This window comes from Nycticebus coucang, chromosome 7 (genome assembly GCF_027406575.1).
Source record: "Nycticebus coucang isolate mNycCou1 chromosome 7, mNycCou1.pri, whole genome shotgun sequence".
In the NCBI taxonomy this organism is placed as follows: Eukaryota; Metazoa; Chordata; class Mammalia; order Primates; family Lorisidae; genus Nycticebus; species Nycticebus coucang.
Genome location: NC_069786.1, coordinates 69,062,344 through 69,074,533, shown reverse-complemented (window position 1 = coordinate 69,074,533; position 12,190 = coordinate 69,062,344). Strand labels below are relative to the sequence as shown.

General features: G+C 42.4%; 1 protein-coding gene across 3 annotated transcripts in view; it reads right to left on the bottom strand.

Annotated features, from left to right (window-relative positions):
- RAPGEF4 (Rap guanine nucleotide exchange factor 4) overlaps positions 1-12,190 on the bottom strand; it is a 304,043-nt gene that overhangs the window by 212,937 nt on the left and 78,916 nt on the right. The window contains exon 1 of one of the 3 annotated variants that reach the window (XM_053596309.1): positions 9,819-10,192. The exons of the other annotated variants lie outside the window; for them this stretch is intronic. Within the exon in view, the coding sequence (XP_053452284.1) occupies positions 9,819-9,830 (12 nt within the window). The 5' untranslated portion in view covers positions 9,831-10,192. Of the gene's footprint in view, positions 1-9,818; positions 10,193-12,190 lie in introns of those variants that run through there. 3 annotated transcript variants of the gene reach the window in all.

Sequence of the window (12,190 nt, the reverse complement as noted above, 5' to 3'; positions counted from 1 at the left end):
AACATTTTTTCTTTTTCAAGAAGTTAAGAGGAGTTAAAAGTTTTGGAAGGTTTGCCCGATGACCAGTTAAAGAGATTATTCTGCACAGAATATTCTTCTGTAGTCAAAAGAAGCCCTTAACAGGGGTTGCTTCTGGAGAGGAAATCTGGTGGTTGGGACAGGGGAGGGAAGAAAGCATATTTTTCATTATACACCCTGTATATATATATTTTTTAATTGTATCAAATGCATGTATTACCTTCTCAATAAATTAAATAATTTCTTTAAAATAAAAAACAGAGAATTCTTGCTTTGAATGATGGGCCATGTTATCATTAATTTAAAAAAAACACCATTGTCTGAAGGTGTCCAGTTAGCTTTGTAGGTATTATTAAATTTGGACAGTTTATGGAGAATATGGAGCTGAGGATACAAAACCACATGCCCAGACAAAACTCCTATTATCTTAAGTGCAATCATTTTGGAACTGGGTACAGAATGTCCAAATCAACTGAGTTCTTTAAAGAGGCAATGGACCAATAAATTAGAAATATTTATTTTTAAATGGGCTTTGGTAGAACTCATTGGTAGAACAAAAAGCATTTATTTTTTGATCCTAAGAACTTAACATTTTTTTAAAAGATTTTTTTTTCATTGTATAAAGATTTTGGGATATCAATGTCAAAGCTTTAAAGACTAAAGAGAAACACTTTTCTATTTTTACTATTAACATCACAGATTCTGTAAAGGTGTATTAAATTGGGAGTTAAAATGTTTGGTGTTCTCCCACATCAAAGAGGAATATCCTAAGTAATCTGGTCTTATTTTCCTTTTGATCTGACAGAAAATGGTTCTTAATCTGTAGAGAGAGGGAGAACAGACTTCTATCAGATTAGAATGAAAGCTATGGACCCTCTTTTCAGAAAAATGTACGCACACATCCGAACAATGTCAAGGGCTGAACTGGTCCATGAACTCTCGCTGGGTCATGAGCCCCAGACTGAAAGCACCTGCTGTGGATCATTCCTCTTTCCTGACTCTCCACACACAGACCTGTCTGCCAATGGACTCAGGAGCTATTGGATGATTATAAGACAAAAAGCTCACATCAGGGTCTCATCTTAAATTTTTCCTAAATAAACTCACAACTCTTTTCATTCCAAAAGTCCCCATACTGGAAACATAAACTATATTATTCTGGCTAAGCTGGTAAGAACGTACTCCTAAAGAATTAATTTATATACAAAGATAAGAACGATTTCTAGCACTTCATTGGTGACAAATAAAATTCATCTCTGGTCATAAGCTATTTATTATTCACATAAAGAGACTCACCATGCAAATGTAAAACCCAAACGACCATGGTGATTTTAAATCAGCTCTGACCTTGAGACAGATCACATCATGGATCCCTCAGATGGGATGCTCCCAGGAACTCACCTTCCTTCCACCTGAGGTCAGAGAAGATTTCCCCACATGTTACACAAACATGGAAAGCGTGACATGGAGTGTTCATGCCTCTGTGACCCAAGGACCCAGGCCTGACAGTTGCATTGAACTCTTCCTCATTGAAAGTGAGGGACACCAACCAAGGCCTTCAGGATTCCACATCTGGGAGAAACCAAATGGAGCCCTTGAGTGTGTCTACAATAGTCTTTAGACCCCTCTGGGTCAGTTCTGAAGCAACTCCAGGTGCCCTCAGCCCAAGTCCTTGCAGCCCCAGGTCTCTTGGGCTATATTGGGGCGGCCACAGCTCTGGGGCTGCATCTCTCCTGAATCTTAGCAATCACAGAAACTGTGCTTCTGGATCCCCTCCATCCCCCAACCTAATCTCAGTTCCAATATCATCCTACTTTCCTTAGAGTCATGTTTGTTTTTGAACGTCTGGATCCTCATCTCCCCAGGAGGAAACTCAGCCTTTCCTTCACAGACAGATCTGATTTTAAAAATAAATTGCTGGGAAGTAACACAGATGTGGACAGGCTGCCACCATTCCTTCCTGATGCTATTCCCCTGATTTGGAGAGTAGAGACAGCATTAGGGCTGGGTCTTGGGGTGGTGGGGAAGGGAGGAGACTGCCAGCACGGGGTCCCCACAGAAAGGGACCAAGAAGGGCACGGCAGGAGCAGCAGGGAGTGGGTTCGAAGCTGGGGGTCTGCCAGGGGACTGAGAATCAGATCTCCAGTGGGCTTGGTTGACACTTCTGGGCTCGTTACTGTTTTTGCACCAAGAGAGCAAGGAGGCAAAAACTAGTCTCCAAAAGAGCTTGGGAAGGGGTCAGGGAGGGGCAGAAGGATATCAAAACCCTGTCCTGACCTTGAGAAAGGCCAGGAGGCTCTGATGGGCTCCTCTCTCCACAAAGAACCCAAGGATGAGAGGAGTAGGCCCTTCACTCTGGGAGGATGGATGTGACCCCCTCGAACCCCGTGTAGACTATGGATCTGTCACATCAGAAGGACTTGTAACCACGGCCTGGGTCCAGTCACATTCCCATCAGCCTTAAGAAGGCAACGCCCACGAGGAGAATGCTCTGGAAACCCTTTTGACTCTCCCCGGGTATTACTCCCTCTTCCTCCCACCCCCAGGCCCTGTGTCTTCCTCTGTGGTAGCTCTTATCTTGTTCTACTGTAAATTTCTTTTCCTATATTTTATCTTCATTAGACTGTGAGCTCCTTGAGGGCCGCAAGTTGTTTCTTTCGGCATCTATGGCGCCTAGCACGGAACCTGGCATGTAGTGGGTAATCAGTTAATGCTTCTGATAGGATTCAGGTTGATAAAAAATGTGTGTGTTAATTAACAGAGGCAATACAGCTGGAAAAGGATGGAGGGCCAAATGTAGAATACTGAGCATGCTGGGCTAGGCGGTTTGAACCTTCCACCCTGGGCAGCAGCAGCACTAGGTGTCTGAGCAGCTGGGTGGTGGGTATTTAATCCCTGCTCCGTCTGTGTATTCATCTGTCACCACCTCCATACCATCTGCTGAGTGCTTTCTTGGGGATAATACATTGATTGCATTATAGCATTTTTTCCTCCCAACCACCATTTGTGGTAGGATTATTTTGACCCCCATTTTACAAATGAGGAAAAGGGCCAGAGAGATTATTATGTAAGTTGCCTGAGGACACAAAGCTGGCACGAATTAAGTCCAAGGCTGTCATTGTATCTTGACTGATTCCAATCCATGGTCTGTATACTATTTCTTTTTTAAAACACGGGTCTCACTATGTTGCCCAGGCTGGTCTTGAACTCCTAGTCTCAAGCTATCCTCTTTCCTCAGCCTTCTAGTATGATCTTAAAACATTATATTGCCTCCTGCCCTCCTCACACTGGTGAGGCCTGAGAAAGAAGGGAGGTAACTGTGGATGGTGGAAGGGAATTAAAAAGCAATAGAAAAATATACAACTGATTATAATGGGAGACCAACTAGAACAAGGAGAAGCAGAGGGAAAAGCCAACCTGAAATTCTGAAGAGTAAGGTATTGCTATCTCCATATTTTTTTCAATTTTTCTGAATGTTTGAAAGTTTGAATTAAAAATTGGAGGATAAGCTCAGCACCCATAGCACAGTGGTTACGGTACTGGCCACATGCACTGAGGGTGGCAGGCTTGAACCTGGCCTGGGCCAGCTAAACAACAATGACAACTACAACAAAAAAATCGCCAGGCGTTGGGGTGGGCACTTATAGTCCCAGCTACTTGGGAGGCTGAGGCAAGAGAATTGCTTAAGCCCAAGAGTTTGAGGTTGCTGTGAGCTGTGATGCCACAGCACTCTACGGAGGGCGACATAGTGAAACTCTGTCTCTAAATAAATAAATAAATGAATAAAAAGTTGGAGGACAAAAAGATAAGTCTAACATTTCAGATGTAGGTGAAGTCTAGAGAAGGGAGAAGAAAATATAAAGCAGAAAGCAAGAAAGAGATTTTGGGGTTGAAGGATTCTCAACTATGCTAAAACCTCTCCAAAAAGGGATTAACAGAGCCAGGACTCCACTGTTAAAAGTATTATGCACACACTTGCTCTGTTATTACCAAGAATTCACCTAGGGACTTTAACGCATTAATTTTCATATATGAATCATCACATTAATATGCTATCTTCTATGCTTAATGACACTTTTTGGTATTGAAGGAACAAAAACATCAACGGAAGGAGTGTGACTAACTGCAGTTTTCAGAGAACTAAAACACTAACGTTTTTAAAAGATATTTAAAAACTTCTTGATAAACAAGTAACCTTTCAGTGTTGCTCACAAAGGCATGTGTGTTCTGAACAAGGGTACCTCTCACTAAATGCAATACTTGATCATTTCACTACATTCTCCATTTTTAAAGTTGTTATGCTTTTAATGGGAATTATCCACATATATAATGAAAGTTATTATAAGATCAATTTCTGCTGTTTTTCAGAATATTTGTATTAGGCTACAAAGTTTAAACAAAGATAAGCATGGGCAAAAATACTCTCCAAACAAACTAAAACCTACAAAAAAATAGCAAAGGTATAAAAATGAAAGACTGTTTTCATTGACACTTACTGGTAAGAATTTCAGTATTTTCCCTTTAAGTATTAAAGGAATAGATACAGTATCGGACAGTGAAAGAGAGAAAATAGTTATGGACGCCCAACAAGAGGACTCGCTTCACTATTTCAAAAGATCGCAGTACCACTCGGCACCACGCTTCGCTCTGACCCACTTACAGTGTGTTTCAGGGGCAAGTGGGTACCAAGGACTAGAGCGTTCCAAGATCAAATCACCTGGCTACGCAGAAACCCAAGTGCTAGGGGAGTGGAAGGGGCGAGCATAGATCATGGTACAAATATCCAGCAAAGAAACCTGAAGAAAATTTTGTTACAGAGCCTAAGTAAGGTCCACATAGAGGTTATAAGAAATGATTGGAGGGCTTGGTGCCTATAGCTCAGCAGCTAGGGTGCCAGCCTTGTATACCAGAGCTAGCAGATTTGAATCCAGCCTGGGTCTGCCAAACAATGACAACTACAACCAAAAAATAAAAAATAAAAATAGCTGTGTGTTGTGGCAGGCGCCTATAGTCCCAGCTACTTGGGAGGCTGAGGCAAGAGAATCACTTAGGCCCAAAAGTTGGAGGTTGCTGTGAGCTGTGACACCACAGCACTCTACGGAGGGCAACATACTGAGACTCTGTCTCAAAAAAAAAAAAGAAAGAAAGAAATGATTAGAGGCAATAGATGGATGTGCAAAAACACTGAATAACTTTTTAAAGCAAACAAAGCAGTAAAAAGTTTTTAAAACTCATTCAATTCATGCAGCTAATACTATTGGGTAAAATACATCATCGCTTATATCATGTTACTTTTCAAATCTATGAATAAAAGTCAGCAAAAGTTTTATCTTTATAAAAAAAACTTAGAAAATTTTTATGTCATAAAATAGCCAAGTTTATGGTAGATTTAGTGGGTTGAAATTGTATGTTGGCTCAGCGCCTATAGCTCAAGTGGCTAAGGCGCCACACCAGAGCTGGCGGGGGGTTTGAATCCAGCCTGGGCCTGCCAAACAATGACAACTATAACCAAAAAATAGCCGGTTGTTGTGGCAGGCGCCTGTAGTCCCAGCTACTCGGGAGGCTGAGGCAAAACAATCGCTTAAACCCAGGAATTGGAGGTTGCTGTGAGCTGTGACGGCACTCTACCCAGGGTGATAGCTTGAGGCTCTGTCTCAAAAAGAAAAAAGACAAAAAACAAAAAAACTGTATGTACATTCAATATATGTGAGAAATGAAAAGTAAAACAGATCAAGATAAAACATTTGAGGAATTATAACCAAGGGTTAATGACTTGATGAAATAAAGCATTCACATAAATTAGTAAATAAATGCTAATACACGTTTACATAGCATGTCCCAGAAAAGAAAATATCATCAGCAAAGAAATAGATAAGAATACCTCAACCATCCTAGTAATCAAAGAAACACAATCACCCCAACTTTTGGTGGTTCAACTTAAAATTTTTCAACTTTGTGATGGTGCAAAACTGATAGGTATTCAGTAGAAACGATACTTCACATAGTTGTATAACCATTCTTTTTTTCACTTTTAGTATAAAAGTGAAATAAATTACATGAGATGTTCAACATCTGATTATAAAATAGGCTTTCTTGTTAGATGATTTTGTTCAATAGGCTAATGTAAGTGTTCTGAGTACGTTTAAGGAAAGCTGACTAAGGTGTAGGATGGGTTGAGTGTATTAAATGCATTATTGACTTATGGTATTTTCAACTTACAATGGGTTTATGGGGTTGTAACCCCATCGAACAGCATGTGTATACATAATGGTCATGCTGGCCAGAGCCAGAAGCAGTAAGCAGGCTCAAATACCCTTGGTGGCAGAATAAAAGCTATTAAAAATAAATGTGATCACATTTATTGGATCATAAAAGTTTTTTTACTCTTTAAACTAGTAATTCTTCTTCTGAGAGTTTATCCTGGAGAAATAACTCTTAAAGTACAGTCCAAAGACAGGTGAGGGCTCTCAAGATTCTCAGACAGGGATCCATGATTTCAAAACTCTTCTCATAATAATACTAAGAAATTGCTTGTTTTTTTTACTCTCATTCTCCCTGACGGGTACAGTGGAGTTTCTCAGAAGTTACACCATTGCTCTGATAGTTAATAGAAACTATCTGTGTGGGATGGTAGAATTTGGAGATGATCTTTCACCTTATTTTCATGCTTTCAATAAACATTCCACATGGGCAAACTGTAATTCATAAAGCCTTGAAGAGACCCCACAGAATCTCTTGAAAGCACTAATTGCCATTATCACTTACATCTGGCAGAAACCCCGGTTTGGACAGAGAATATCCATATGACAGAAGGAAATTCAACACAGATTAGTAAAGAATAAAGATATTCAATCAGAGGGCCTTAGCACTGGGCAAGGATGCCAACCAGATGAGTGCAGAAGTCAGCACCAAGGGGGGGAGAGGAAAAGCCCTCTGCGGAAAGACAAGCTTCTCAGCCCTGGCTGCCTGGACCCACTGGAAGCTATTTAAGAAACTGCTGATGGCCAGGCCCCATGCAGGGGTCCTCAAACTTTTTAAACAGGGGGCCAGTTCACTGTTCCTCAGACCACTGGAGGGCCGGACTATAGTTTAAAAAAAAAACTATGAACAAATTCCTAGGCACACTGCACATATCTTATTTTGAAGTAAAAAAACAAAAATGGGAACAAAGACAAACACACCACCTCATGTGGCCTGCGGGCTGTAGTTTGAGGACCCCTGGGAGATTCTGGTTTCATCAGTCTATTGAGGGCCTGAGAATTAGAATTTTAAAAAAAACAACTCCCCAAATAATTCTAATGTGAAACCAGTTTTAAGAACTGTAACTATAGGCTGGGTGCAGAGGCTCACACCTGTAATCCCAGCACTCTGGGAGGCCCAGGTGGGTGGACTGCCTGACCTCACAGGTTCAAAATCAGCCTGAGCAAGAGCTAGATGCCATCTCTAAAAATGGCCAGGTGTTGTGGCGGGCACCTGTAGTCCCAGCTACTCGAGAGGCTGAGGCAAGAGAATCACCTGAGCCCAAGAGTTGGAGGTTGCTGTGAGCTATGACCTCACAGTACTCTACTGAGACTCTGTCTAAAAAAAAAAAATGGAAGTATAACTATAAATGATGAAAGATACCAAAAAGTTATTCTGCCCTTCCAAATAATATATTTCAATAGAATATGAACTGTTGCTCTATATTTTATTCGTTCCATTCACATAATTTGTGGCTCTGCCTTCTTTAATTTTCAAACCCAAAAGGGAGAGGGAGTATCAAATTTTTCAACTCATAAGGCACATAAGTGAGCAATTAGCATTAACTTGGACCATTCTGGTGAGCAAAGCAGAGTTTAAATAATAGCATCTCTATTTTATGATAAGATGGCCCAGGAAGCTGGAGACCTTTGCAAAAAGCTGTCCAGCAAAGCTGGGTTAAACCAGGAATAGATTGGAATTTTAGGCCAGACCATCTGACCACATCAACAGCCTTTGGAAGGTCTATCTTGCGTTTATCGGTTTGGGCTAGACAGCTCAGAACACGGAGGCCAGTGAGATCAAACAGGGCCAGGACTGCAGGAATTCGGAGAGGCTGACTCTGGGACGGGGCTTCCTGCGGTTTCTTCCTCCCTGTCAGACGCTCTGCCCCAGTGACTGTGCCCTAACCCCTCACTCAGCGGCCTGAAGCAGCAGGAGTGGAATTTGGCCCCACCAGAGCAGGAAAGTCCCATGACCACAGGGCTTTCTACACATAAAGAGCTTAAGAATATCCTCCAGGTCACACCACGAGTTCCTCCTGTAAGTCTCAAGTTCTTAAAGTTTCCCAACAGAACTGCCTTTGCCTGGAGGGACCCATTAAACCTCAGCCTGGATTTCTCCAGATGATGGCTGAACAAAAAACAAAACACAGAACTGGGCGTTTGGAAACCCAGCACATGACACCCGCCAAGGACAGGCCAAGCTCCCACCAGCTCCGCCTGGAGTGCCAGCACCGTGGGTGGAGAAACCCGGCCCTGTCCTGTGTCCTCTGTCCCCTGGGACAAGGTTGCCTCAAACACTATCATTTGGTTAACTGAGCCCAATCCTTCAGGGATGCTGAAAAGCAGCCTTGTTAGCCACACAAGAATTCAGAACCCAGTCTCTTTGTCTGTGGACAAAAAGAGACCCTGGTGGAAACAAAGCTTCCACCAGGGTCTGGCCTCCCTCGGTGTCCGTCAGCACACTGTGCCTTTCTTGGAGCATTTTTTTAGTTGGCCTTACATTTGTGTTTAGGATTGTCTGTCTTCCCCCCATCAGAGACCACAGAAAGGCAGACGTGGTGTACTCTGCACCTCCGGGTGGTGGGAAGCAAGTATATTTGCTGAATACAACAGAACTTCTTAGAGATGAAATTTTTAAAGTGGCATCAATTACCACTGAGCTGAGCAGCTGTTTAGAAGGGCGTGCTGCCCAGTAGGTTAGCCGAGAGAGTGAAGGGGGTTACTGTGAGGTACAAGCGCAGGGGACAGGGTGGAGGTGCGGTGTCAACAGAGTGTGGACAGCTGCACAGCCAATGGGGGCGTTTCAGAGCCTGTTATCAGCAGCTCCTAAGAGGCGCTAGAATCCACTGTACACTCCTGAAATGAGCACCCAACGAGCACCAGCTCAGTGGAAGGGACTATTGGTCACAGCACCCCACTAACAGGCCCACTGGACAGCATCTGGTTATCCCTGCCGTCCACCAGCCAAGCTGTGGTCTGCTCAGACCCCCTGATCATCTTCTGAGAAACAGTGGGATTGTAGCTTGGGAAGCAGGTCGAACTTCAAGTTACCAATAATGTAACAGAATGCTCAGGAACACGAAGGACTTCATATAGTCTGAGACGCAGGTAAGACGACCATCAGGCATGCGGATGGTGGGATACTGTCACCCTGGTTCTGTTTCCCTGACCAAAATTCATTTTTAATATGCTGTTCAACTATGTCACTAGATAAATACACGTACTTAACATCGATGTGATAAATGTAACTCTGCCTACTTACGAACAACTGTCTTTGTTTATCTTCGAGGAACATACGTAAGATCATAAGGCTGAATAAGCATTCTTCACCATCAGAGAAAGATAAGCTGTCCCACACCCTGCCCCCCCCCCACACACACACACCACAGACAAAGAAGAAATCAAATTACGCCAGTGCCATGGCACACATTTGGGTCTGGTGAAACATGATTAGAAAAGCCAGAGATGCTTCTGAGCTTCATTCCAAAATGCAAACAGTGACATGGACTTTTCTCCGCTCTCCCACCCTCCCTAAAGAATAAAAAGACCCATTCTGACCTTGTAGAGCATACGTCCTTCTTTTCAGCCTCTCAGCGTTCTCAGACATCCAGTGAATATCTATCCTTTACTTGGACAGTGACATGTCCCTTCATTGCAGCGAGGTTCTTATCTATTATTGAGTGTCTCTGAGCCACAGAGAGGAAATCGGTGCTGATGGTTCTCCAAGAATGCTCAGGCAGTCAAAGGCAGTAAAAAAAGACTTCCTTTTTTTTTTTTAATAAACTTGAGTTATCTCCTAATACCTTCACTCCCTTCCTTTCTGGATTTGAATCATTTTGTCACTCCATGGAAGAGCTTGAAGACACAGGAGTGAAACCCGGGTGCAGACACACATCTAAGTCATCGGAACAGGCTTCCGCTTAGTTTAAAAGAACCAGGACTGTGAGGAGAGAGACACGAGAACCAGCCAACAGGATGTGTGTGGCTGGAGTTCCTGGCATGAAGTCTTGGCTTTCATGTTTATTTTTGGATGTATTTTTCTTAGCCCTTTGATGCAAATTTCTGGCCTGGGAAGTAACCCTACAGTAAAAGCTCGGGAGTTGCCAAAAGTCAGCACGGGTTTCTGACTTGGGAGAATGCAAACTCCTTGGCTGTGCAGCTCTAGCTGCTCCTTAGTGGAGGGTGCAGGGCCCTGCGCCTTTGCAGGCAGGCAAGGAGCTGCCTGTCTTCAGACAGGCCTCCAAGTGCCCTGCAGTGCCCAGGTCCACTAAACACCCAACTGAAATGCCATTTCACCTGGAAAGCCCACCCGTAATGCAAAAGTGGAAAAACCTGAAATTGTTAGCGTGTTAAATAAAGCCATAAAACCCACCCAAAGGACTTCTGAGATATTTATTTATGTTCTGAGATATTATGTTTTAAGTATTTGGCTTTTACTTTTCTGACAGCGGCAGACAGATAGGAATATCAAACCTATTCAAGCAGGAGCAGATGCCCCTGGAAGGCAAATTATTCTAATACGGCTTTTAAAGCACATCAGCAGAGACTAACCTGCCGTCATTTCAATAGTTCTTACTTTCACATTATTAATGATTATTAATGAAAGAGGGTTTTTTCCCCCTATGTATCCTAAAAAGGTAGTAAATAGAAATAACTAAAAAGCTTTCACAACTGCCAACATACCTGGAATAATCTTACAGGGAAAAAAAGTCTTTTTTTTTTTTATTAAATCATAGCTGTGTACATTAATGCGATCATGGGGCACCATACACTTGTTTTATAGACCGTTTGACACATTTTCATCACACTGGTTAACATAGCCTTCCTGGCATTTTCTTAGGTATCGTGTTAAGACATTTACATTCTACATTTACTAAGTTTCACATATACCCTTGTAAGATGCACCGCAGGAGTAATCCCACCAACCACCCTCCCTCTGCTTCCCTCCCTACCCTTTCCTCCTTCCCCCTATTCTTACATAATAACTGGGTTGTAGCTTTCATGTGAAAGCCATAAATTAGTTTCATAGTAGGGCTGAGTACATTGGATACTTTTTCTTCCATTCTTGAGATACTTTACTAAGAAGAATATGTTCCAGCTCCATCCATGTAAACATGAAAGAGGTAAAGTCTCCATCTTTCTTTAAGGCTGCATAGTATTCCATGGTGTACATATACCACAATTTATTAATCCATTCGTGGATCGATGGGCACTTGGGATTTACCCATGACTTAGCAATTATGAATTGGGCTGCAATAAACATTCTGGTACAAATACCTTTGTTATAATGTGATTTTTGGCCTTCTGGGTATATGCCTAGTAGAGGAATTATAGGATTGAATGGCAGGTCTATTTTTAGATCTCTAAGTGTTCTCCAAACATCTTTCCAAAAGGAATGTATTACTTTGCATTCCCACCAGCAGTGTAGAAGTGTTCCCTTTTCTCCACATCCACGCCAACATCTCTGGTCTTGGATTTTGTGATATGGGCTAATCTTACTGGAGTTAGATGATATCTTAAAGTAGTTTTGATTTGCATTTCTCGGATGATTAAAGATGATGAGCATTTTTTCATATGTCTGTAGGCCGTGCGCTGTCTACTTCAGAGAAGTTTCTCTTCAAGTCCCTTGCCCAGCCTGCGATGGGATCACTTGTTCTTTTCTTGCTTATACGTTTGAGTTCTCTGTGAATTCTGGTTATTAAACCTTTGTCAGAAACCTGCAAATATCTTCTCCCAATCTGAGGGCTGTTTGCTTGCTTTACTTACTGTGTTCTTGGCTGTGCAGAAGCTTTTTAGTTTGATCAGGTCCCAGTACTGTATTTTTGATGCTGCTTCAATTGCCCGGGGGGGTCCTCCTCATAAAATACTCGCCCAGACCAATTTCTTCAAGGGATTTCCCTGCGTTCTCGTCTAGTATTTTTATAGTTTCA